Source organism: Astyanax mexicanus, chromosome 18 (assembly GCF_023375975.1).
Source record: "Astyanax mexicanus isolate ESR-SI-001 chromosome 18, AstMex3_surface, whole genome shotgun sequence".
Classification (NCBI taxonomy): domain Eukaryota; kingdom Metazoa; phylum Chordata; class Actinopteri; order Characiformes; family Acestrorhamphidae; genus Astyanax; species Astyanax mexicanus.
This window is the reverse complement of record NC_064425.1, coordinates 13,234,028-13,261,275: the sequence shown is the minus strand read 5'-3', so window position 1 is coordinate 13,261,275 and position 27,248 is coordinate 13,234,028. Positions and strand designations below refer to the sequence as shown.

Below are 27,248 nucleotides of genomic sequence, written 5' to 3'. Positions count from 1 at the left end.
CTTGCAGCTGTATTTACATTATACTAAAATACATTCATATTCAATGGGCATATATGCAGCCGAAACACTAGGAAGCCTAGTGCATCCCAAATTTATTATGGCTTTTAGAAAAACGTATTTTTGGTATTTTTTCTCCTTATATTACTTTTACTTTTATACTTTAAGTAGTTTTGAAACCAGTTAAAAGAGTAAAAAGCTTGAATTGATACTTCAACTTTTACAGAAGTATTTTAAAAAGCCACAAAGTTCCAGACAGGTTATTGGAGAGCCAGTGACCTAAGAGATCTAGGTGAAAGTGACCTATTGACCTAACCACCCAGTGAATAGAAAACCAAAGAACCTCATAGCATTACCATGAATGCAGTGTAGAAATGATGCTGTCTTTATATGTTAAAAATGAATTATGTGGTTTAGCTGCCCATCAGTCATTGGAGTAAAACGTTATAACTTTAAACTTTATTACATTAGAAGCAAGTGTAGGGGTCCTTGTTTTATTTAATATTAATCTAATTTATCCATTTTTTATTGCAGTCCCTGTATAGACACTACACCATGTTGGTTTGAGATTACATCGTTATAAATGCCTGTAATTATATTGCATTATGTGATTAAAGCACTGCCCATCTGATGTAATGGATATGAGCTGTGGTGAGGAGCCTCCCTACAGTAGTTGCTGAAGGCTGGAGAGGATGGGAGGTTATGCATGGGGTCATGGTGCTCTAAGGATGAGTAATAGGCTGCTCCTGCAAGGACACTCTGACCCCAGCTCACCAGGGGTTTCTCCCATTGAACCCTCCCTGTGTCTACTTCATCATGTTCCTTTGATAGTCCTTAAGGAATCAGGTCTGAGTGCTGAATGCAGGGCTGAGATGCTGCCCATGATGCCTCACACCTGCTGCCTGCAGGAGAAACGAAAAAAAAAAAAAAAAAAAAACGCAACAAGTTTTGCCCCTGCCACTCTACTGTAAATCAGATGTTATAAAAATTGAGGGATTTTTGGTTTTAAATAAAGAATGTTATGTTCGATTTTCACCCAAACTATGAAGAAAAACATATGGAATTATTTAGTGAACAGAAAAGTGATAAACAAACCAAAATATGTTTGATATTTTACATTCTTCAAAGTAGCACTTCTTGCTTAAATGACATCTAATCTGGATTTTCTCAGTCAGGTTTATGAGGTAGAGTCACCTAAAATGGCTTTCAGCTATGCCTCGTCGAGAGTTAATTTTTTAAATATTATTTCTATTTTTTTTTTTTACCATTTTCTGCCTAATTTACATGGCCAATTACCCAACCCACTCATTAGGACTCCCCCTATCTCTAATAATGCCGCAACACCAGGATGGTAAAGACTAGCACATGCCTCCTCTGATACATGTGAAGTCTTTTCCAACTGCTGCTTTTCCAACTGATGCTGATGCAACATTGCCGAGTAGCATCACAGCGCACTCGGAGGAGAACGCAGTTGCGAGGACAGAGCACCATCTACCCACCCAGAGAGAGCAAGGCCAGTTGTGCTCTCTCAGGGCTCTGGCAGCTGATGGAAAGCTACATAAACATGATTCGAACCGGCAATCTCTTGATCATAATGGCAGCACTTAGCCTGCTGGACCACTCGGAGCCCCAAATTCTTTCCCTCTTAATGTTAGTTTGAGAGCATCAGTTGTAAAGTTCTGAAGAGGTAGAGTTACAGGTATACAGTGAAGAGCCCTATTTGAGTAATGTTCTAATACATATTATGGCGAGAACTACTCAACTAAGTAAAGACAAAAATACTTTAAGAATAAATGAAGGTCAGTCAATTCGAAAAGAAGAATTTCAAGAACTTTAAAAGTATCCTCAATTGCAGTCACCACAAAGACCATTAAAAACATTATAATGATGAAACTGACACTCATCAGGACCATCCCAGAAAAGGATATAAGAGCAAGAGTTCCCTCTGTTGCACAGGATAAGTTCATCAGAAGAGTTACCAGCTTCAGAAACCGCAAGTTAACAGCTCCCCAGATAAGAGCACCTAAATGCTTCACAGAATATGCATTTTAAAGCCAACAAAGTAGGGAGAATGGTAAAAGACAGTCGGGGAGATTTTTTTTCTCAGAGAGTTCAGGTCTCTGCATTGAGACCACATAGATTGTGAAGCACTGACTGGTTTAGCAGAAATTAGCGGCCATAGAACACCAGAGAACACTAGGTGCTAATGAATCACTAGCGTCAAAGCCTGTGTGATTTGACAGCCCACAACAATAGACCAAACACGAGCCTTGTGCCCGGGCACACATCTCCAGCACTTGTAAGAGTAAACAGGACAGGACTATCTTTCATGTCTTCAGGATTCATTCAGGAAAAGTGCACACAAATGCACACACCCTCATTGTCCTGTTTACTGAGCTAACAGTGTGTCCATCAGCCAGAACCTCAGAGTCAGAGAGGCAGATTCAGAGTGACTGCTCAGATCAGGGAAGTGTATGAATTTCCAATGCTCCAATTCATTTTACTAAAGGTATGATGTTCTATTTTCTGAAATGCGGTGTTACTTTTAGACCAGATGTAAAAGTTCAACTTTTGTTTTCTGTCCACAGAGTATTTTCCCAAAAGTCTTGAGGATCATCAAGATGTTTTCTGTTAAAAGTGAGATAAGCATGAATGTTCTTTTGGCTCAGAGGTTTTCTTCTTGGTACTCTGCCATGCAGGCCATTTTTGCCCAGTCTCTTTCTTATGTTGGAGTCATGAATGCTGACCTTAACTGAGGCAAGTGAGGCCTGCAATTCTTTAAAAGTGGTTGTAGGGTCTTTTGTCACCTCTTGGATGTCATCCCTGTGCTCTTGGGGTAATTTTGGTCGGCCGCCCATTCCTGGTAAGGTTCACCACTGTTCCATTTTTTTGCCATTTCATCTCACTGTGGTTTGCTGGAGTCCCCAAACTTTAGAGATTTTTTTTTTTACCTTTTTCAGACTGAAATATTTTAGTTACTTTGTTCTTGAATTTGTTCCTGAATTTCTTTGGATATTTACTTTATGTGAGGAGTTTACACACTGTAAAGAGGAATAATAAAAAAATGGAACACAGGTTGACCAAAATAGAATTAAAAGTGGTTCCTCCACAGTGGACCAACACCAACAGATGAAAAAGTTGGAAAATCTTACAGCACTTCATGCTTCCCTCTGCTGACTGCTGACAGCTTTTATGGAGATGTGGATTTCATTTTCCAGCAGGACTTGGCACACTGCCCACACTGCCAAAAGTACTAATTAGTCTTATATAATATTCTAATTTTTTGAGACACTGAGTTTTGGGTTTTCATTGGCTGTAAGCCATAATCATCAACAATAAAATAAATACATGCTTAAAATAGATCACTCTCTGTGTTATACATCTATATAATATATGAGTTTAAAATTTTGAACTGAATTACTGAAATAAATTAAATTATTTTTTTAGATGCACATAGGCAGGATCTTAAAATTATAATGAAATGGATCTACTTCCACTTCACTGCTCCAGTGAACCATATTTGATACCCTAACCCTATCACATATAATGGTGGAAGAGCTGGTTTTAACAGGCCCAATCATTTCTGCTCCGACACCCTCCACTATCTCTCCACAGGGAGATTATTGGGCTGTTGTCACTTTCCCTGGCTGTCCTCCTGACCTGGTATTGGACACTGACGGGATCCTCATACTTCACAGATCAATGCCCAATTTGTTTCCAATGGAAACTCCAAGTGATCCAATCAAAGCACTTTCTGTCTTTGATCAAAGTCAATGACGACTTCATTATCTGGAGTATCCTCTTCAGCTTGTGTTTCCCATCTTTTTATTAATTGGGTGATTCTCAACTGCGTCGTTCTACAAACGCAGTAGAAATATTTTAAAAACACACTAGAGGTTTCAACTAGAGGTGTGAGAAAATAGTGATATATCAATATAGAAGCATTGCAGCATTTAGTTTTTCACTAGCCGACTGTTTGGATTTTCAAAAACACAGTATCAATTTTTAATTATTAGTTTACATGTAAAAATTGGTGTCAGAAGTGGTTCATTTAGTCTAGTGTTTAAACCACAAGTTCCAGATAGCAGTGTTGTACTGTGTTTTTAGATCCCACTGTTCCGATTGGATAAAAAACACACTTTTCTTTATTTTACACATAGATTTATTTAATATGATGAATATATGTTTTTATTTTTGCAAATTTGATTTAAACAATAGACTTGCTTACAGAATCACAGTATTTTACAATATACAGTACCAGTCAAAAGTTGGGACACATTGTACATTTAATATTGGAGACTATAATAAAGATATACAGGAACACATGTAGAATTATTTAGTAAACAAACAAAGTGAACCAGTAAACAAACCAGAATATGTTTTTATACTTTAGATTCCTCTAAGTAGCACATTTAGCTTTGATGACAGATCTGCGCACTCTTGTTATTTTCTCAGTAGTTTTAGAGTTTTAATGATTCGTTTACATGTAAAAGTTGGTGTCAGAAGTGGTTAATTTAGTCTAGTGCTTAAACCACGGGTTCCAGGTAGCAGTGTTGTACTCGTTCATTAGATTTCACTATTCTGATTGGATAAAAAAATGTATTTTTAATATTATTTATATTTTTTAATTTTATTAATATGACGAATATAAGTTTTATACTGTGATAGATTACCGAAGATTTGATTTACACAACTGACTTGCTCACAGAAACATAATATATTACCATAGACAGAACCAGTCAAAAGTTTGGGCCATTTCTTTTTACATTTTACATACAAACCAAAATATGTTTTATACTTTAGATTCTTCTAAGTAGCACATTTGTCTTTGAGGAAAGATCTGCACACTCTTGGTATTTTAATCTCAGTGTCTTCATGAGGGAGAGTCACCTGGAATAGTTTTCTCAGTGTCTTGAAGGAGTTCCTGGAGGTGCTGAACAATAGTTGCTGTTTTTTCTTCACGCTGTGACGCTCCAGCTCATCCCAAATCACCATTTTAGTTAATCAGGATTAATAAAGGGGATTGGGTCAGGTGGAGGAAAAACATTTTTTTTACTGTTTACTACGGAATTGGATATGCGTCCCTAAATTGTTTTCATGTCTTTAATATTAATCTACAATGTAGAAAATAAATCAAAGAAAGAAATTAACACAAACACACAGCCCTAGTTTCTAAATAGGTAGGAAGGTGCTTAAGTCAGTGTGAAGGCTCAACAGGCAGAAGACTGGTTGAAGGTGGTGTTGGTGGTGGTGGTGGTGGTTGGTGGGGGTTTGACACTTTTTAAAGCAGAAGACCAGAGCGGTCGGTGAGTGCAGGCAGGGGGTAAGGTCCAAGTCGCCGTGTGGAACGGAACATGATCGCCGGCCGCTGAATCTCACACACATGCCCTGACTCTGCTGCCCTTTTCTCACTGAAAGTTTCCAAACGTTCCGCTCTGTTCCCCAGCACATAGCAAGGGGGGTAAAAGGAGGTTAAGGACCTAAAGTACCTCCTTTTAGGTTTTAAAAGTCTTGCTTTCTTTTCAAACAATGTTTTTATACTAATATGTGCTTCAGAATTGACATAACTTTAGCATCAAGACTTCACGATACCAGAATTGTGATTTTTGACACTATTACCAAGTGTATTACAATGTAAAGGACATCCTGTACCATGTAAAATTTGGACACACATTCTTTGCTGTATTATTTACTCTTATTTAGCTATTTGTTTGTCAGAGATTAACACACAGCTGCCCGAATCGCATACACAACAATTCTGGACTGAGCGAACACTTCACCCAAAGCTCTGTAAACGCAGTCATGCCAGAATTGTATTTTTGCATTCAAACTCTACACCTAAAACACAAACAACTTTTACTATATCACAACTACTGATAATCTCTCTACGTCTTTCTTTCTCTCTCTCTATTTCAATCTTTTTCTCTCTACTTGTCTCTTTCTACTTCTCTCTTTTAATTTATATTTCTCTTTACTTCATTCTCTATATTTCTCTCTTTGTCTCTCTGCTTGTGTCTCTCTACTTCTCTCTCTTTCACTCTCTCTCCTTATTTATCTCTCTCTCTATTTCTTCCTTTTTCTCTCCTAATTGTCTCTTTATTTCTCTCTCTCTATTTTTCTCTAGTTCTACTTGTCTCTCTCTATTTCTCTATTTTTCTCTCTACTTGTCTCTCTCTTTCTCTCTTTATTCTCTCTACTTCTCTCTCTCTGTCTTCCTTTTCTCTATTTCTACTTGTCTCTCTATTTCTCTCTCTATATTATTATCTATTTCTACTTGTCTCTCTCTATTTCTCTATTTTTCTCTCTACTTGTCTCTCTCTACTTCTCTCTCTCTTTCTCTCTTTACATGTCTCTCTACTTTTGTCTTTCTCTCTTTATTCTCTCTTTCTACGTTTTCCTTTTCTCTATTTCTACTTGTCTCTTTATTTCTCTCTCTATAATATTCTCTATTTATACTTGTCACTGTCTATTTCTCTATTTTTCTCTTTACTTGTATCTCTCTCTACTTCTGTCTTGCTCTCTTTTCATTTACACACATTCTCATTTGTTAGACTTACTTTTACATAAACAAGCTTTTTTACAATTTATACTATGTATTTAGATGTTTAGATTATATTTTATGTATCAATAAAACACTTTTGCTGCAGACAAACAGTAAAATTGCTGTTTAAATACTAGTAGAACTGCAGTAGTGAAAAGTATTAAACTCTTTATGGAACCCTCTACTAAAACTCATAGCTATTCATTAAGAACAACTCTCGAGCCATAGATCTTCACAGTCCCTGAGTCTATAGCTTTAATTTCTGTTACAGTCAGTCTATAAATTATGTCTCAGTCAGCAGTGTTGTAGCTGGGTTGGCTTGTAGAGGTGAAAGATAATAGTAAATGCCATGACCTCTGAAACACAGTGAATTGTATTTGTAATCTTAATAACTGGCAACCTGAAGAAGTGTCTTAGCATATTTCTCAATACATGTCTCAGCTGTGATTAATAAACATCTGATACTTGAGCAATAATACTTGAGAGGGAGTGCTATAACGTGTAATATTGGCACTGCTTTGCTGCGGTCGTAGGCATGAGGCCACAGGCCGGCTAATAATGTCTTATTATAGTGTTTTATGTGTCTCATATTAAACTCCTCTCAGCCAATCACATTGCAGGGTCAGAACTAACTGTGGTATAATAGATATTTTAGTCTCAATGATTTGGTTCTTGGTCTTCACTGTTTTGTATCAGTTGAGGAAATCTTATCTTTTGGTTTTCTTTGGGCTACTGTAGCAGCCAGTCTCACCCGTCTTTGTTTTGTCTGATGGTGACAATGAGGAATTTTCAGACTGGGTTATCAGTGCCGGTTGAGAGGATGTGCTATGTCTTTATCAGTGTATCTCTCAAACACACATATTTTTTATTGTATTATTGTTTTAGGCTGATATTGGGGTGGGGGGATGAGTTAGTGTTTGGTTCGAGTTTAAAGGAAAACCCCATCTGGCTGAAGGCTTGGCAGTTCTCCTTGCCGTTCTTGGCAGACCTTGAGTCAAACAGCTATTTGCACCGTTACGACCTCTGATACACACCCAATTCTACTCTCAATAGGGGCCTAGCTTTAAAGATACTGTACTAATCGTTTTTTTCCGTATCATGTGCAAAAATTAGAATGTTGTCTTTGTCTTGTAGTTGTCTTCCTTGAGAGTTTTATATATTATTAAAATTGTTTAAACTGATCTCAAAAGTTACAAATCACAACTATTGCTACAGTTTTTTTATTTTGTTCTATTTCTATTTCATGTAACCATTAATTTAATCAGACAAGTCATTAAGAGGCACTTGTTTGTCGAAGAAATATTGCCTGGTGATATTTCTTCAGGCTTTAACCATCTATCTAAAGCTGAAATAAAGCAGAACCGTGATTAACCCATTTATTTATTTTTCTTAAGTAGTCAAAAGCAGTTCATGCACAGCAACACTGTACACTGTGGACAAGAAATAGGCCTAGTGCTGGATTACACTAATATTTTGCTGTATTAATATATGTTTTTTCTTAAAAGACAAAAATGTTATTGATAGATATGCTAATTCTTTGCCATATATACTGGTATTTACAGTAACTAGGGTTTAACAATATTTCTTACTCACTCCATCTGTTAAATGCTTTCAAACTTCAATCTCTAAGCAAAATACAAATAGTCAAATACAAATTGATGCAATTTAGAACATGACTTACTGTTATCTATAAACACAAAAAAATACAGGTTAGCCACAATCTGGACCTATTTAGAGCAGCCTAAAAGACATGTTGCGCATCTTCAATCTAAATGATACAGGTACACCTGCATGTACTGACAGCTGTAGTTTTAATATAGTTTATTAAATGTTGAAACAACATTGCAATATTAATGTTGATTCATCTTACAAAAATTGAAGCACAATTCAACTTTGATTCAACTGTGAAAAACAATGAAATGCAAAATAGAAAAAATACTTTTGTGTATGAAACGTTTTGCTGTATCTTCCCCATAAAATTAATCTTTAGAAGATTTCAAAAGAACCTCTGGACTAACTGTCTTTACTACTACTACTATCCAGAGAATGTTTTCTTAAGGAATTAATTATGACTTATTAATAGCATTAGTGAGATCAGGATGTCGAATGATTAATACCTTACTTTCTTCCCAGAACTTCAGTCACAAAAGTATTGAATGGAGCTCCATCATTACAGAGAACCCAATTCCACTTCTCTACAGCTCAGTGCCTCTACCTGGCATTGCATTAGCTATTAGGCATTAGGCCAATAGGTTCATTATTATCTATTACACAGAGTCATATTCTATTGGCAATTCTTCTTTACATGGACTAGTCAAGCTGTGTGAATGCATTTGCAAATCACTTTTTGTATATAGTTGTATAGTTTTATACAGTTATTATTTTAAAAGTTTTTTTTGTTTAGTATGTTTCAGGTTTAACTAAATGAAACTAAAGCTTAGTTAGCCAAACTAGGTGTTAAATGATAACTACAAATAATACTGGACTGTTAAAGTGACAAATTGACAATCATTCTACATTTTATTGGATAATCCTTTGGCATTATTACCCAGAAAAAAATCCTTAATAAATAAATAAATAAATAAAGAAAGAAAGATTCTGAGAGTACTCCAATGCCTACATATCTCCAATAGCACAATCAAATAAATCACGTCTACTGATAATTGTCATTCCAAAACTTCTAGCAACAAATGCATAATCAATATTCATATGTCTATCATGTTGGTGGTTAAAGCATCCCTACAGGTGATTGGGAAGCAAGGTGTTAATGAAGCTCCTGATCCACACGTGATCCTCTTTTTCACCCAGCCATCCTCCTCTGAGGTGAATGTGAGAGTGACCTGAGATCAGTGTTCTTCACTCACGCTCTGCTTCACAGATTGCTTTCACAACAAGCGCGCTGAAGAAATGGGTTTTTGCTGCTTGTTTTTATTTGTTGTTAATGGTTGACACACAGGCAGCTCTTAAAGAAGTGGAGTGCAGTCCTGTCGCCCATAAAAAAACTTGGCCCATTATACATTTCACCATTATAATGAAAACATGTCCCGTTGCGTCACGGCGCAGATTTATGCGCAGGTTTATGATTAAATTAATTGGCGCCTTTGATTAGCAGCCTATGTCTGATAATAAAATATTTTTTGGTGTCTGTCCTATCAGACCTGTAATCTAACAAGTGTTCACAATTTGTTTGTTTTTATTCTACGTGATCACTGCGCCTCTGGAATGCTAAAGATTAGTAAATAAAATACCGCAAATCTTATTTGAAGAATTTGATTAAAGCTAATCGTACACATTTATGATAAGTGTCCTGTTTGGGTTTCTACTCCACCAAAACAATGTGGTCAGATTGTCGACCGTACAACTATTAATCAAGAGTCGATTTTTTTTAGCACGCGCAACATAACAAAATAACAAAAACTTAAGTACTAAGTATCACCTAATGTTTTTCTAATATTTTTTGCTGATTTAACTTTAAACTTATTGTTGCTCAGATTTTTGGTAAGGTTTCTTTTTGCAAGACAAGCTTGATAAAAATATTAATTTAGCTTGTGTAAGTCAGATTTTGACATTTCGTTGACTTCAAAAAAATAAATAAGATAATTAAACCAGTACTGAAAACAAGCTTAATGAACAAACGAATGAAAGAATACATAAAAACTTTTTGTACGATTGCTTCTTATTTTCTGTATAACATATCGGATAGATGAAACGTGTATTATTTCAAGCAGGCTCAGGTTCAACGAATGTTACGTTCGTGTAAATGTATGCAAAAGCGATGCTCACAAAAGTAAATGTTCGCCATTATTCGCTTCCTTTTATTATTATTTTTTTTCCATATTTATTTTAAAATCAAATGCCCAAACTAATCAGTTATTTGTATTGCATAATACAAAGTCATAGACTTAGTCAAAGACTTATTTAGTCAAGGTCATTCGTCCTTCGTAAATTCGTAAAATTTAATAGACAGCGTTTAACATCTAATTGGAGTCAGATTGAATCAGGCATTTAACAGGATAAAGGTAAAAATGATTTTTATAAATATATATTGTGAGTAATATTTTTGATACGGTTTTGTCATTTTGACAAACTCTGTGTATTTTATATAATTTCAAATATGTCATGAATGGCATTCATCTATTTATACAATTGTGTATTATACTATTATTATTTATTGTATTATTATTACTACTACTACTAGTAGTATTAGTAGTAGTAGTAATAAAAGTATTATTTTTGGTTAATATACTCCTTTAGTATAGGCTCTTGGCGACATTGCGAAGTTTTAAATTATGATGTTCTAGTATTTGTTTAGTTTTTTACTTCTTTTATCATTATTGTTATTATTATTATTATTATTGTTGGTGGTGCTATTATTACCCTCCCCCTTTCAAAACAGTCTGAATCTGACAAAGTCCAAAGTTCACCAGAAAGTCGCTGATAACGGAGACCAATAAAAGCGTTCCAGCTACAGAGCAAACACGCTGAGCCGCTCATTTACATAAAGACTCCGAATACCGGCCAGCCCACTCATTAACATCGGCCTCCAGTTCATTACACACCTGTATTCCGTCAAGACCACGCCCCCTTCGGAGGGATTGGCTGCTAGTCTCGCGCCTTCAGCGTTGTTGAGATTGAGTCCTCGCGAGCGGTCTCGGGTTGAGGGTGGATGTAGTTTTACGCATTGGCCAAGCGCGTAAAAGCACTGACCGAGGGGGGCGTGGCCTCGCCGGAAAACGGGCGGGGAGAAAAAGACGAAAAGCTGTCCGCTGTTTTTAGACGACATCATGGCAAAGTTAGAGGAGCGAGGCTTTTTGGAAGAAGCAGGTGTGCGCGCTGGGGCTATCGCTTCAGCCCTGGAGGTTCTCGCCCTCCGCCTTCTTTCTTTTTTCTCTTATTTTTCTTAGCTTTATTTTTTTATTCACTCTTTTCTTGGATGTTGGGGAGGATGGTGTCTAAGCTGACCTCTCTGCAGCAGGAGCTCCTCAGCGCCCTGTTGGACTCCGGAGTGACCCGGGAGGTTCTGGTCCAGGCGCTGGACGACATGGACCCCCGGCCGGCCACTCTGGGGGTGAAGCTGGAGGGGAGCGTTCAGACGTCTCCGATGAGCGGCGACGGGGACTCGCACAAGCCGGTGTTTCACACGCTCTCTAACGGGCACGGCAGGGGGAAACTCTCCGGGGACGAGGGCTCGGAGGACGGGGACGATTATGACACGCCGCCCATCCTGAAGGAGCTTCAGGCGCTCAACACGGAGGAGGCGGCCGAGCAGCGGGCAGAAGTGGAGCGGATGCTAGCGTAAGTGATTTACAGTGACTGGAAAAATTGGTCAAAATTAATATTTAATATTTACTGTCCGAAATCATACAAATCCACAGCGTATGATTTACGATTTTATTTTAAAATTATATTTGTGTCTCTAAATAAAAAGAGTAAATAAGTTAAATTTAAATGAATGATGTAATGGAAAAATAACATAGCAAAGAATATAGAAAAAGTTAGGCCAATAGCAAACCTAAAACTACTGAGCTGCCTGTCCCCTACATTTTTAATTTAATTGCTGGTTTTGTCAGAATAATTCGTTTAGTGAAAGAAACGTCAATTTTCTATTTAATAATCTAAGTATATCAATACTAAACATTTACACCTGAAAAAAGCCAACTGTACAAATACGTTTTGCAACAAAAAGTTTATTGGACATAAAAGATTTAACAAAGACATTCTAATATAACTTAATTAACTGTGTGAAACGTGTTCTAAATGGAAGGGCAAATCACCATTAACCTTATCACTGTTACCGTAAGGTCCTGTCATCCATTTGTTAATTATCGTGTCTTCTCAATAGCAATTATTTTTCTCCTCTAAATGTGAACTTTAGGAAAAACTGTTCAGCTGGTTCTGGATTAATGTTAAGAGATAAGAAAAAAAAAACGCGCCGCGGTAAATACAAAAAGCTGACAAAAGAAAAATTCGTGTCTAAAATGAAAGCTAAAGACGAAAATTAGATGTTTTATATTTCTGACAGAGCTGAAGTTGCCAGGTGGTGTTTACAAATTTAAAACCCCGCGCCACGATTTCATCTTTTCGCTTTCTGGTTACTAATTATCTACTCGGGTTATTATTTCTTTAGCTTGAAGAAATATGAAGTGAAGAAGCTCCATTTATCATTAACTATGGCAGCGCAATGGAGACTACATTTAAATAATATGTGTTCTTCCAAAAACTATACAAAATAATATTGTTAGATAGTTACTTGCTAAAAGATAGTAATAATAATAATAATAATAATAATAATAATAATAATAATAATAATAATAATAATAATAATAATAGCACCAGTACATTCCATCAGTGTAACTTAAGCTAAAGTATACTTATGTTTAATTTCATAATAATACCCACTTTCACTTCTTTTTTTTACTTCTAACCCAGCATAAACAAATGCAGTTTAAAAACCCAAACTAAAGCACGTGGAGTTGAGTTATTATTAATTTTATTCTATAAATCATCAACTGAAAGATACACAGTGGCGTGTGATTAGTGTGAATGGAGGTTCTGGTTATTCATTGGTGAAAGCCATAATCCAGGTTCTCTGCTCTTTCTCTCCAAACCAAACACTCGACTCTCCTTCAGGTTACACACATCAACCTAACACTGCGGTAAGTCCAGATACAAATATACGAATAATATTTATCGTGTTTACTGCCGTTTACAATTGTAATCGCCTTTCCGAACGCGGTTCAACATCTTGCGTAAAACCGAATAGTTATTTTTATTTAGTCAAAGCGATTTTAATACGTATTAATGAAAAAGGAAAATATGTTATCTGATTTATTTAACTAGTTTTTTTTATTTATTTTGTATTTAATTCAGTATTGAATTGAGTCTTTTAATTAAAGACGGCGCTACCACTTAAACAAATTCAAAGTTTTTATTTGAAATTATTTTGTACTTATTTTTTAACATACATAAAAAAAAAACAAAAGAAAAATACGGGAAGTGATTTCATGAGTTGTTTTTATTTTATTGTATTAATTTTATGTGTTCATTGTTTTCATTTTATTATGTCTCAGTCTTCAAAAACATCTGTCCTTTTTCAAAGATCGCTCTAGCTCTAAAGGTATTCTATAAACGTTAGTTTTTAATTAGATCAGACAGGGCTGAACTGAAGCCTGTAACCTTTGGAAGTCTTTAGAGCCGTTGATTAACTTTCATTTATTGGCGGGATCAACAACTACATGAGCATGAAAGAAATAGAGATATAAAAATATATCGGAAATATATCGGAACCCATCCCATACTGATAACATGAGGTTCAACAGCATGTCCTGTTTACCTAATCAGTTATTTCACCCAGCAGTTTTTTTTATTTATTCGCATGCGTTTGATAAATTAAATTGTTATTTTTCTTAAATATCCATTTAAATGATTTCCCACAATAAGAATAACAACCATAGCATCAACCCCACACAGAATCTTAATTTCGGGAAAAGACAAAATACTCTTTTTTCACACTCTGATCTGGACTCACAAAAACAAACAAACGAAAATCGATGCCACATTAGTTTTATCGGTAGTAAGACAAAAAAAGAAAAGAAACTAGAAATACGAAACGTAATTCAAACTTTCAATAAATATTAATAAAACTGAGAAGTATTACAATAGAAAAATGCTTTTCTCATATCAAGTGAATTAAAAACAGTTCTTGGACCTTGTATGGCCTATATAATATAAATCAATTTTATAACGTAAACATACACTGTAACACTCTATTAAAGGACGCATTCAGGTTTCATGTTTATAGAAGAATATATAATACTTGTGTTTGTACAAGATCATGATTTATGGACTGTAATATGAATCATTTATAGTTGTTTATTTGTCTGTTTATATATATCAAATTCCAATTGAGCTTCAGTCGCAAAAATCGTCACACATTTATAAACTTAGTAGTTTTTAGGTTGTTTATTAATTAAACACACTGCTATACACACTTATCTAAGCAACTTAATGAGCTGATTGGCCTGCATTAATATATACATAAATTAGAACTAAGCAGGCTGCATATTAAGGTTGCAATATAAACACTTATAATAAACACTGTAAAAAAACGCTTATTTGGCCTTTTTCCCTCAGTGAGGACCCATGGCGCGCGGCCCGCATGATCAAAGGGTATATGCAGCAGCACAACATCCCTCAGCGCGAGGTGGTGGACGTTACCGGCCTCAACCAGTCTCACCTGTCTCAACACCTGAACAAGGGCACGCCAATGAAAACGCAGAAGCGCGCGGCGCTCTACACGTGGTACGTCAGGAAGCAGCGCGAGATCCTGCGACGTAAGTTTACATTTTTAAACTTTGTTTACGAACGTGATTAACGTAACCTTACACGATTTATATGTTTTATTTGATTGGTTTTTGGATTGCATTTTGTTAATTTATTCTTTATATATATACACTGATCAGCCATCACATCAAAGCCACTGACAGCTTAGAACATCAATGGGTCAACGAGTGAGTTATACATATACATATACAAGCGAACAGTCAGTTCTTGAAGATGATGTGTTGAACTTGTTCTAAGTATGCAGTGGTCAATGCCTTAATGTTATGGCTAGTCTCTGCATATATCTTAACTCCTACATTTTGATGTATGTGTGTATGCTTAAGTACATATATAAATAAGCTGAAATGTTATGCTATGCAAAAAAGAAATGTACTCAGATCCAATTTAACCTTTTAGTGCTTGCTTTCATTTTCTATTTCTATTTGAAAAAGTGCAAAGACTCCAATATTTTCTTCAAAAAAGAACATCAGCATGTATAAAAAATGAAGTTTCTACAAAGAGATATGAAAAGTATATGTACTGCTCCATAGCACTTAATTAAACAATAATATGATCTTAATATGATCTGTATCATCTATAAGCTAAACTTCACATTGAATCTGATGTCTCTATGCCTTATTCCTTTCTGTCCTTTTTTAAAAAGAAAGGAAAAAATCACACATGCATCAAAAACACTTCTCTTCCTTTTCAGAATTCAACCAAGCAGTACATGGGTCTGGCAGTAATATGACAGACAAAGCCAGTCAGGATCAGGTGCTCCTTTTTTTCCCAGAGTTCAGTCAGCCTGGACAGGGAATGCCGCAGCACGTGGAAGACGCCAGCACTGAGCCTGCACTAAAGAAGCTCCGACGCAACCGCTTTAAATGGGGGCCTGCGTCCCAGCAGATTCTGTACCAGGCCTACGAACGGCAGAAGAACCCAAGCAAAGAGGAGAGGGAGGCTTTGGTGGAAGAGTGCAATCGGTAATGCTACATGCATTCTAATTATGTTTATTGTAATATGCAATATTCCTGCCTTAATTTGAAAGATTTTTCAAATGCTCAATACTTCACCCAACCTTTCTTGACCCCAGTTTGGTATTTCTTGACCCTGTTTAGGGCGGAGTGTCTTCAAAGAGGGGTATCTCCATCCAAAGCGCAAGGGCTCGGCACCAACCTAGTCACAGAGGTGCGTGTCTACAACTGGTTTGCCAATCGGCGAAAGGAAGAGGCCTTCAGGCAGAAACTAGCGATGGATGCCTACAGTGGTCAGACGCACAGCATGAACTCCCTTCTCTCGCATAGTTCGCCTCACCATCCGCAAGCCAGCACTTCGCCACCAAGCAAAATGCAAGGTACCGTACTTCTCTTCAGATCTAGCTGAGCTAAATTGTCGATCTGATGTTGCTTGATAATTAGGCTGATTTATGACAGTCAGGGTACAATTGCTGGCATCAGTTCTTCTTCGATTGGAAGAGAAGAAGTGATAGAGTTGACAAAGTTGATCAAATCAGGGTGAAGGCGATGAGAAGGCTCATGATCAATAAGTGGGTGTGAATGAGTGAGTGAGCGCACTGAGTAAATGCCATTGTTATTCTGAGCTTTGAAAACTCGTAGAGAACAATCCACATTGTAGCTACAATCTCTACTCTGGAGTCAGCAGGCAGGAGTGACGCCACAAAGAACTCCTACCCAGGGATGTTATGAGGACCAGGGTCAGGCTCAGGTCACTTAAGTAAAGGATCTCTACACTAGCAAGATGGACATATTGTTCTTAAAGATGTTTCACTGTTTTAATTGCCAGCACCTTGTCAGAGGTGACAGAGCTTACACCTAACAAGTGTTCTGCAAACTAGTTGATTGATACAGATATTAGCATTAAAAATATAAATCAGGGCATCTGACTTGTCAAGGCTTGGCTGTTATTTTTACCTTGCGTAAAAAGACATCTAGAAGTGAGTGCTTTTGGGTCGAGGATATTGCTTAACCTTGTGGAAACTCATGTGTTTACTTGTGGCATTTCCCCTCTGTACACCTGACCAGTCAATGACCTCAGGTCACAAGAAGGGGCAAGAAAAGGTGGTGTCAGAGGTAGAAAGGGGGAGAACTTTCAAAGATTTTGGGGGTAGGGGTGCGTTGCAGTCAGAATACACTCTGGTTTTCCAGGCTCTTCTGCAAGATGGGGGTTATGGGGCTTACATGATGTCCTGCCAGCAGCATCAGCTGTTTTTCAGTGTAGGAGCCTGGCCTGACAAGAATGGCTCAGCAGGGCCCCCTCATCGTGTTGCTAAGGCATGGTCTGTATTATGCATGCTTAATTGACAATTAAAACCTTTGGCTACTACATCTCCTAGGCCTTTGATAAGGGGCACCCCTGTCCCCTGCTCTCTTTACCCTCTCCTAGCAGGGAGCCCCATTGTCTGTGGTGTATTAGAAGACTACAGTGACTGTAACCTAGGTTCATTTATCTCTGTTGGGCTAGGGGAGGGGATATCGCCCCCTCCCCACCCGAATCCCCCCACCTTTATGAGCTAAAGTATAGTGGTCGAGGCAGAGACAGGAGTGGAGCAGCAGGAGCTGTCCGCTGAAGTATTGGCTCTTTTCTGACCAGACAGGACTGATCACCTTTTCTGTTGCAGCTAAAGGGGGATCTGGGTGAAGCCCCCTCTTCTTGCCCTCTTTCTTGAAGCACTGCAAAACCAGGTTGTGAGAAAGAGGTCATTACAGGGTCAGAGGCTATGCTATGGTTTTAACTCCTTATGTTTTATTGATGACAAACAAATTGATTTGATGCTACTGGAAATTTAGCCCTGAAGTATAGACTGCTTGTGCAACATTATTGATATCCTCATGTAAGCCATATGTAATTTGTCATATGTAATATATACATGTAAGCCTAAATTCCTACTCATTAGAGGATATTCGTTATTGAGTTAATTTACCGTAGCTTGTGTGCCAATAAATAGAATGCTATGCTCACCACTACAGTGTCATTCTATTTGACCTTTGGAACCCAAGAGCTCAACAATCTTCTCCGCACTTTCTACTGTGGGCCACAGAAAAGCTTGAAAGGCCACGTACGTCCTGCAGAGACCCAGGAGGTCTCTCATATGCAGCAGCATTAGAAAGAGCATTGCCTGGGGTTGGGCACTAGGGCTTTGATATTACATGGGTCCCAGGGAGAACTGAAGCCTTTTAAACCTTGCTTCAGTTCTGTGCTTACCACTCCCCTCCGGGACTTCCCGCCCTCCCCCTGTTTGACTGAGAAGTGTATGGTGGCACAAGCTCTTTACCAAAACTCCCTTGTTCTGTGCTGTGGCTTAGGAAGTAGGCATTCGGGGGTTTGTTCCTTTTACAGTTACGCAGAGGTCCAAAGTACTTAAAGGTTCTGCATGGGGAGTTTCGCTTACCTATGGCATCTGATGTTTTTTGTCCCGCATTGCTGGCGTGCTGTGTTGAGAGAGACTATATTTTGCTTCCTTGTTGCCCCAGAAACACAGCTCTCCTGCTGGTTGGCCTGGGTCAGACAACACTAACCAGGCTGGCTGAAAGAGATGAGAAGAGAGAGAAGTAGTCTCTGCAGCCTGGGTGAATGGCAGACAAAGTCAGACAATGCCTCGATGAATAGCCCCTTTTCTCCCCCTGACACTTTTACAGGGCACAGGCCTATAAAATAAAGTCTGTTTATGGTGGTCGGTCTATTGTGTGGCGAGCGGCCCATGGACACGATGGAGTGCTTTATTGTCCTACGCTGGTGTTTACAAGATGCTGTAGAGTAGTGAGAGAGTTGGCTAGGTACTAAGTGTGGAGTACAGGCTGGTTATTGTAGTCAGAAATGTCTTCTCCTAATGTCCAGAGAATGAGCTATGGGATGGATGCCATGTGGATAAAGTGCTACTTTTTAAAATTCATGATATACCAAAATTTGGTAATGGTGATGATATACCTGGTATTAAAACATGTGAATAAAGTGTTTGACCAAAGAGCTGTTTGTACACCATGTGGTGTATCTAAAACCATGTCGAGGTCAAGGACATGGTTTAGGAGGAACCTGCTCTTAAAATATTATTCTTAATTACTGTAGCTTATACGAGTCTGCTGGTAAATTTCAAGTGGGGTGCTGACCACGCAAGAGCAGACATGTTTGACATTGGCATTGATTTTTTAATGTTTGCCCGGCCGGTATCAGAAGAGTCTGGGATTTGCAAACAGCTGCTAAACAAGGCATGGCTGACATTCCTGCAAAGTGAACTGTGACGCCCCAGTTTGGACCTGAGACTCAAACATTAAAGTACACTCCCCCTGAATTCTTTCCTTTTTTTTTATTTGAAAATTCCTGTTCATTATTCCAAAAGGCACACTAGCGAATTCATAATATCCTGGGAAAAGCCTGCCACCAAGGGTGAATGGTGCAAGCCCAGTGCTGAGTGTACACACTCTAGTGGCCTTGGCTGTTTTGGTCCCATATCTGCAGTGGTGGGGCCCAAGTTTGTTTGCACTGCTCAAGCCTGTCTGGGGCCAGCATGCAGCCTGAGAGATCTCTGGCTGATGTGAAAACACAATTAGTCAGAGGCATATATCTTTGCCCTACATACAGATATGTGTGACACACATTCAAGCATTCCAAGGCAAACTTTGAGAAGTAATCAGCTATTGCTTTCCCTTTCTCTCTCCTTTGTTCTGTCTCTCTCCTACAGCCGTCAGGTACAACCAGGGTCCAGGAGAAGTCAGCTCCTCCACTACAATCAGTCACCACAGCGGCAATGGCATGACGAGTGGACAGTCCGTGTTGCAGCAGATCTCTCCTGGAGCGCTGGATCCTAGCCACAGCCTGCTGTCACCTGACGCCAAGATGGTGAGCACACCTGGCCACTCCTGGCCTCAGATAAGATAAGCCTGGGCCCTGCTTTTGACACAGCAAACGGCACACAAGGCCCCCGATAGGCGCTGCCATTGACCTGCCAGAGGCCCAACAAATGTGCTATTGTTCTTCCCTCAGTCTAAGCTCCAGGAAGATACTTAGGCTTAGCCCACAACACCACAGGGTAGGCATGGGCCTCCAGACTGGTGGTAGATTGAACAGGGCATGGCCATGGCTAAGCCAATAAATCTGACAAAGAAACATTCTGTTGTTATTGATTATATGCCGTGGAAGGAGAAGTGGAGGGTGGGGCGCTGCTTGCTCTGGCAAGAGGACTGACAGCAGCGCTCGATTAAGCCGGCCGGTGCGGGGCGAAACAACTGACCCTCCCACCACCCTGCCTTATCCAAATATTGAACTTTATACTAGACAGTCTTTAGGTGACTTCAGTCTTTACAATTGTTTTCATATAAAAGACAATACTGAATATAATTGGGTCTGAATCAAATTCATTTTAACTTTCTGGTGCACTTGTGTAGCAGGTCAAATGCAAGCCCCTGCAGGAATGATAGAGGGGAGGACAACTGTGGCTTATCTGTACCTTGAGACAGTTGTCTGAGCAAGACCTCCTCTCTGAGCCTCATCAGCCTATTCAAATAAACTATCCCTCTCTTTGAGACCTGGTCGCTTCTTGCCTGAGATAATTTTACAGTTACAGAACAATTGATAACATTGTTACAGCCCTTCTACTGGTCACTGATCTGAGGTTTGAAAGGCAAATATAAGAAACTGTGAAATGTGAAGGGTTTGGTGCATGGGTGGGTGCCTGACTGAGTGTGTTTCTGTCTGCGTTTCATCTATAGATTTCAGGATCAGGTGGAGGTCTTCCACCAGTAAGCACACTGACCAGTATGCACGGCCCACACCATGCTCACCAGCAAACGCAGAACCTCATCATGCCTATCTCTGGAGTCATGGCAATTGCACAGAGTAAGTTTATATCCCTATTAATTCCTTTGAGCATAGTCTGTCGTTTCCTGGCACTTGTTGTCGTCATTTCATTCTTCTTCTACAGACAAATACAGTAATTAATCACAAGTCACAAGTCTTATATTGATTTGTATCAGGGATATAATGTGGGTTAAAGAATTCACATAGCCTGATTTACTACCCTTCAGAAACATTATAAGTGCCTAGCCAATAATTGGGTTAGTGGGGATTAAGGTGGCCACAGGCTCTGATGGGTCTCACATGGGTCCCATCTACTGTAAGGTTTATGTCTAGTGAACAAACCCAGATGAGTCCCATCTTTAACCCTCCTGGTCCCATCCCATGACTGACATCCATATGTGGAGCTAACAAGGACACACAAATGAACAAAACCTTCTGGTTTCCTGTTGGGAAACTCATATACAGTAGGCCCAACATGATACCAGATCCCAGCTCCAATTTGATTAATCTGGAGCCCCAGATAAAGCTGTTTTAAGGCAGACCCAGCATCATCTGTTGACACTGTATGTTTGTATGGTTCTGTGTGCAGGTCTCAACACGTCGCAGGCACAGACGGTGCCAGTCATCAACAGTGTGGCAGGGAGTCTGGCTACTCTACAGCCAGTGCAATTCTCCCAGCAGCTGCACAGCTCTCACCAGCAAGGACTAATGCAGCAGTCTCACAGCCATATGAGCCAGCAGCCCTTCATGGCCACCGTCACGCACTCACATAGTGAGTATACTCTCTATACCACTTACACTGTCATTTTCTATTGAGTTCACTATATAAAAAATGTTATAAGTGAAAATCAATTAAGTTAACCAATGAACCTCATGCTATGCCCATTCACACATAATAACCCTAACCTTAGACCTGAAATAACTATATTGTAAGCACACCTAAACTAGCTTATCCTTGGTTAACTCTTTCCAGCGAACATTTGTGTGATTTATCTGTATTTCTACTCTGTCCGCAGTGTACTCACATAAGCAGGAGCCACCACAGTATTCCCACCCCTCGCGTTTTCCCTCCGCCATGGTAGTAACGGACACCAACAGCCTCAGCACCCTCAGCTCAATGTCCTCCAACAAACAGGTCAGTCATAATTTCTGTGAATGGGATATTTTTTGTGGTATATGTATTAGGGCTGCACAATATATATTGACAAGAACTGACATTGCATTTTTTTTAATCCAGTCATATTGAGCTGATTATTTCTGCCTCTGGTAAATATGCCATGGAAATTGACAATAACATGAACTGCTATTTTGTACTATGCCTTTGCACCTGACGAGGTGCTTACTTTATTTTTACTATATTTTGCAGCCCTAATATGTATTTAATGAAATGTATTTTTTTGTTGTGCATGTATCATTATAGCCATGCTTTGGAAAGACTTTTCTATATGTATGTAAAAATCACTGGCCCTCTACTGTATCTCACTAATAACTTATACTGAAAAAACAACATAATTTTCACATTTGTCAAAAGCATAATTTTGTTTCCTAGCTTTTTTATGAATTTTGCTAATAAACAACTGACAAAACACATTTTATTCATGTGGAAATTATGTTGGATTCAGTTCATAGAAATGTTTTTAAGCAAATCTTAATTATTCTCAATGTTTTCTGAAATCTGGACGGCACAACCTTAACATACACCAAAACCCCTGATGGAATATTATGTTTCTAGCAGATCTCTCTAATGAGCACTGTACTAACCATATAAATAGTCGAGCCTAGCTAGTTCCCTGAGTTCATTTTCAGTGTTCATTTTGATAATTTCTTTAATCCCTGTCACATTAGGATGGTCCTGTAAACAAGATGGTGCAACTGGGGGGTCTCTCCTGGGTAAATACTGTTTAAATATAGTCACTTTAAAGCTCTGCACTGTGGTAATGCTCAAAAACAAGGTCTTTCATGATCTGATCAAATCGATGATATCTTAAGAATATTTATTCTTAAACATCCTCAGCGGTCAGGGTAAGGTTTTAGGAAAAGGAAAAATAAAAGGTAAAAAAGTAGAAATTCCGGATCTTGACGTAAATTAGGTTCTTAGAAGAGCAGCATTGATGAAGTCAGGGCCGTTTACTGCCCTGATTGCTGGGTTTGGCTTCGTCATGCTTTCTGCACATCTCAATCAGTGGAGCGAAGGGCGTAGAGATACTCCTCAGAATGCCTATTTCCTTTGAACGGCCCAACGGATCACTCAGCCGTGCTCTCAGCCGCAACTTGATAAATGAAGCTTCCTCTCTACCTCTCTTGCTGTCTCTCACTTTCTCTGTATCTCTCTCACTCTGTCACTTTCTCCTCCTTTCAATCACTCCATTATTTCTCCTCTTTGTCCCTGTCACACATATTCTCCGCTTCTTTGCAAGCCTTTGCTTTAATCTTTACCCTTTCTTTCTTGCCTTATTACCTTACTTTTTTCTCTTTCTCTAACCCTACACCCCTCTAACTTCCTATCTCCCCAGCTTTCTCCATCTTTGTCACTCGTTCTCTCTGTTCCACCACTCCCTGACCCAGCCCTCAGTGTCTCGGACCAGGAAATGAGCCTCACTCTTAATCAAAGCTCTTGTTCGCCGCTGGTTTCGCTGCTGTGGACGGGCGGTGGGGTCGGTGTGTGCGCTCACTAATTACACCTCTTCCGACTTCCCCCCGCCCTCGGTGAGCGCTCTAGCCTGAAATGCAGTCCGCACTCAACTGCTTTCACACGCCTAATTTCCCACGCTGGCCACTAACCGGTGAGCTGACGCAATTTGGCCTTAATGTCAGAGTTCGCTCGCTCTCTCTCACTGCTATGAGAAACCTTCACCCCCACTGCAGACTTTAATAAAAACTCTTACATTAAATACACGTTAAAGACCACTTCCGTTTTTTACTTTTTAAATGTACACTATATGGTTTAGTGCACTTAATGCAAAGAGTGAATGCATGCTCAGATGGTGTAGCAAACCTTCCATATGCTAGTTATGTGGAAGTCACTAGACTTATTTATGGAATTAATTTTCCAGTGCAGTTCACTCAAGCATGTCTAGGCTATGCATTTCCACAGACTGCTGAGAGGGCACTTTCAGGTCCTACTGACCCTTATCAGTCGCCTGTATTTGTACTGGGTGGGGCAACAAGTGGCAGTGGGCTTTCGGTGGGGGTGATGGTTGAGGGGGGGTGATATTATGAACACACTCTGGCTTTATTACCCTCCTGTTTGCCATGTTTTTACCCTCACACACTAAATGCCCCTCTGCACCTCCCCTGGCCCATCTAATGTGTAATGTGTCTGGCCCCCCGGCAGCTGGCCTGCACCTTTATCAGGTGACCCAGGTGAGGCTGTTTGCCGGCCAGTGGGTCACGGCAGGGTCACGTGCCTCCTCCCTCGCGCAGAGAGGCAGAAACAGAAACGGCAAACAATCCAGTAAAGGCTGTTTCAGTGGAAAACGCAGGCGCGAGAGTAGGCGGAAGAAAGACAAGGAATGTGTTTGGTCAGGTGTGGCACGTCTTCCCACGTCCTGATAACTTGCTACCTCTGGCCGCTGAGGAAATTCTGTGCTTTCTTGTGCCTAGCTTTACATCACAGCCTCATGTTCTTTTGTTGACATGGTAAAAGGTGCGATATTACAGTTATTGTAAGGTCAGACCGTTTCATTTCCTCTTTTTTCGCTTCCTCCCCTTCTTTGTCAGCAGTGTCCTCTGCAAGCCTGGTGAGCAGCACGTCTACCTGACTTCCTTGATTCCTTGAAGCCTAGCAACAGGAGCACATTTCCCTGCCCTCCACCTCCACCTCCACCACTCCCCACTGTATCTGTGGCAACTCTAACTGACTGCTAATAACTGGCAACCGGTGCGCTTGAAGACGAGACAGTCAATAATGCTGGAGCCGAATTGGAGAGAAAGGGGAGCAGACTCAAAAGCGGCAATGGACGCTATGGCTTGGCCTTCTTTATCTTCTTACCGCAGGATAACAGATGGAAGGAGGATTAAATGGACTTTATCTTTCAGCTGATCAAAGGTGGAACATCTTTGGAAAACTACAACCCAAGCCCATTGTAACAGTTTGACAATATAACAGTGTTTTGCGTTCTGCATGGATCGTCCACCTCAGAGGAACAAATGCAACGACTGGAATAAGACAGGAAATAGCTGCAAAATAGCGAACTTATGCTTCTACCAAATGTTCCAGAGGATGACCTGGCTTCCATTGGGTTTGGACATATCCGCATCAGTCCACTCATTGCACACACAACATTCCATGTTCAATCATGCATTATACGACAATCAATGTACAGTATATATATTATTGTAAACCTTCAGTATGAGTCAGCTATTCCTCTGGTCATTTGGTCAAATTTGCCAAAAAAAACTGAGCTTCTTGTGGACCACACACACACATCATTATCACACACACCACACAAGTCTTCCATTGTTAACTCTTAGTATGATTGGTCACTCTCCTGTACAGATGTAAATAGGAATAATTAATATGCCACTTCTTTTAAAAATGGTGTACATATTCAAGGTCTGCCTCTTTAATTGTGTCCTTTTTTTACGTATAAACTGTGATTCAGAGACGACAATCTTTAAAACAGCAAGGACTGACTATGCAATGTATCGGAAAGCACAAAAAGACGCTGGAATTGTCTCATTTACAAACAAAAGAAAGGAAAAAGAAAGCAAAGCAGACCTTCCACCAAGCTGGAAATGTATGAAACTACCCTTTTTTTTTTTTTTTTTTTTTTACGTTTTTGTGGTTTGTTTGTTTTATTCATTACACATTTATCACAGGGATGCACTGAAATTATTGTTTCACATTTTTCCTAAATGTATTTTTGTGTTTCTCTTCAAAGGAATTGACACAATTACAAAACTACAATTGAAAAATATTTATTGAAGAGTGAATATCTGGTTTTGATTAGATTGGGCAATCAAATATGTCATTGTTTATATAAATATGTTAATGATTCTGCCTTTTCACTTCTTCAGCTGAATGTCAAAAGCAATTTCTTCCAATTTTGGTTGATAATAATTTTAAAACGTTTCTGAATATTCAGTGCATTCCTACTGTAAATCAGTTCCTCATATTCTGATTATCTGGGCTCATAAAATCTGCTCTGATAATAACATAAGGAGTCTCCTGCTGAATTACTTTGGTGTTGGTTCCTGCAGCCAGAGCCATCACACCAGCACGTTTGAGTGATGTGATCATGAGGGTTCACCTTATTAAGCGTGATCAGCAGCATGATCAGCAGTATGAACAGTATTAGCCAATTATGCAATTTTTAAAAAAATTAATCCTGTATATTCAAGCCAAACACATTATTCTCAGCTACATTTATATAAAATAATATTTGTGCATTTTTAGAAAGTTAAAAAGGTAAAAAGGAGTGTGTTAAGAATATTTTCAGGCTGGCATCTCTTTATTTGTAGCTTTCATCTGCTGTCCAGCTGTCCAGCTGTCCCTTTTTGTGCATTCCATACTTTTTCCTAAAAGGTCACTAAACTTGTTTTTGTGTTTTTTGTTTGTAATGCATTTACTGAACATTATGTCTACTGCCGTGTGGTTACAGTGCCATTCTCTAAACAAACCATGTGATTATTCTCTTTTCCTTCTTGTATTATTTTTGTATAAAATGAAAATCAATTAAAAAATCATTATTTATACTGTGAGGAAAAAAACTACGGTTTTTAAGTAAAGGCTCTTCTGAAGATTTCTAATGGTTGGTTGTTTTACCTTTTTTCCCCCCCTTTTTTGTGAAAAATGTGTGTGTATGTGTGTACGGGTCTTAGTGGTGGGCAATACAGCCCTAAAATAATTCTATAGTATTTTACAGTATTTGTGCGCTAACATTATTTTTGGCGATATGACAAAATAACAAAACATATTTTAATAATTTTAAGAATAAAACTATTGCAACAAAAACAATAAAGCATTTATCAAAGATAAATTGTATAAATGTTTCAAACTTTCAGTAAATAATAAAAACTTTAGTATTTTGTTTTTTTGGGGGGAGGGGGGGGGGGGGATTTTGTAAGCGACAGTGAATGTAACCAAAGCAAAATTTAACATACAAATAATGTAATATAAAAAATAAAAATTACAGGATATTTAGTGTTGCATATAAACTGCATATAAACATCAACAATTATAGAACTATTATAGTACATGTCAAACCTCAAATTCAGTCTTTTTTCTTTATTTTAAAATGTTCTGTATTGTAGTTTAATACTAAACTCATCCAAACTATGAGGAAAAACATCTAGAATTATTTAGTGAACAAAAAAGTGTTAAACAAACCAGAACATGCTTTATATTTTAGATTCTTCAAAGTAGCTCCTCTAGCTAAGATGACAGCTTTACACATATCTGGAATTCAAGCTTTCAGTTAACAGCTGTGCTGAACCCCTCAAGATTTAAATACTAGAATTTCCTGCCTCTCAATAATGTATTTGAGAGCATCTGTTGTGAAGTTGTGAAGAGGTAGAGTTGGTATACAGAGAAAAGCTCTGTTTGATTAATGTTCTAATCCATATTATAGCAAGA

At 38.7% G+C, this 27,248-nt stretch overlaps 1 protein-coding gene across 7 annotated transcripts; it reads left to right on the top strand.

The window, feature by feature from the left end:
* Window positions 1-11,311: 11,311 nt before the first annotated feature.
* On the top strand, window positions 11,312-26,417 carry hnf1ba (HNF1 homeobox Ba). Of its 7 annotated transcripts, none has more exons than XM_007248628.4 (10): window positions 11,312-11,833; window positions 14,672-14,871; window positions 15,654-15,843; window positions 15,979-16,214; window positions 19,557-19,714; window positions 20,584-20,710; window positions 21,261-21,443; window positions 21,688-21,806; window positions 22,517-22,561; window positions 24,392-26,417. In XM_007248628.4, exons 1-10 carry the CDS (start codon window positions 11,472-11,474, stop codon window positions 24,413-24,415), a joined length of 1,644 nt encoding a protein of 547 aa, XP_007248690.1. In that variant the 5' UTR covers window positions 11,312-11,471; the 3' UTR covers window positions 24,416-26,417. The 7 variants fall into 7 exon arrangements, with proteins under 7 accessions (XP_007248690.1, XP_007248687.1, XP_015461160.1 ...); XM_007248625.4 differs by having other exon boundaries at window positions 11,313-11,833; window positions 15,573-15,843; window positions 24,395-26,417; XM_015605674.3 differs by having other exon boundaries at window positions 11,313-11,833; window positions 15,573-15,843.
* The last annotated feature ends 831 nt before the right edge of the window (window positions 26,418-27,248 follow it).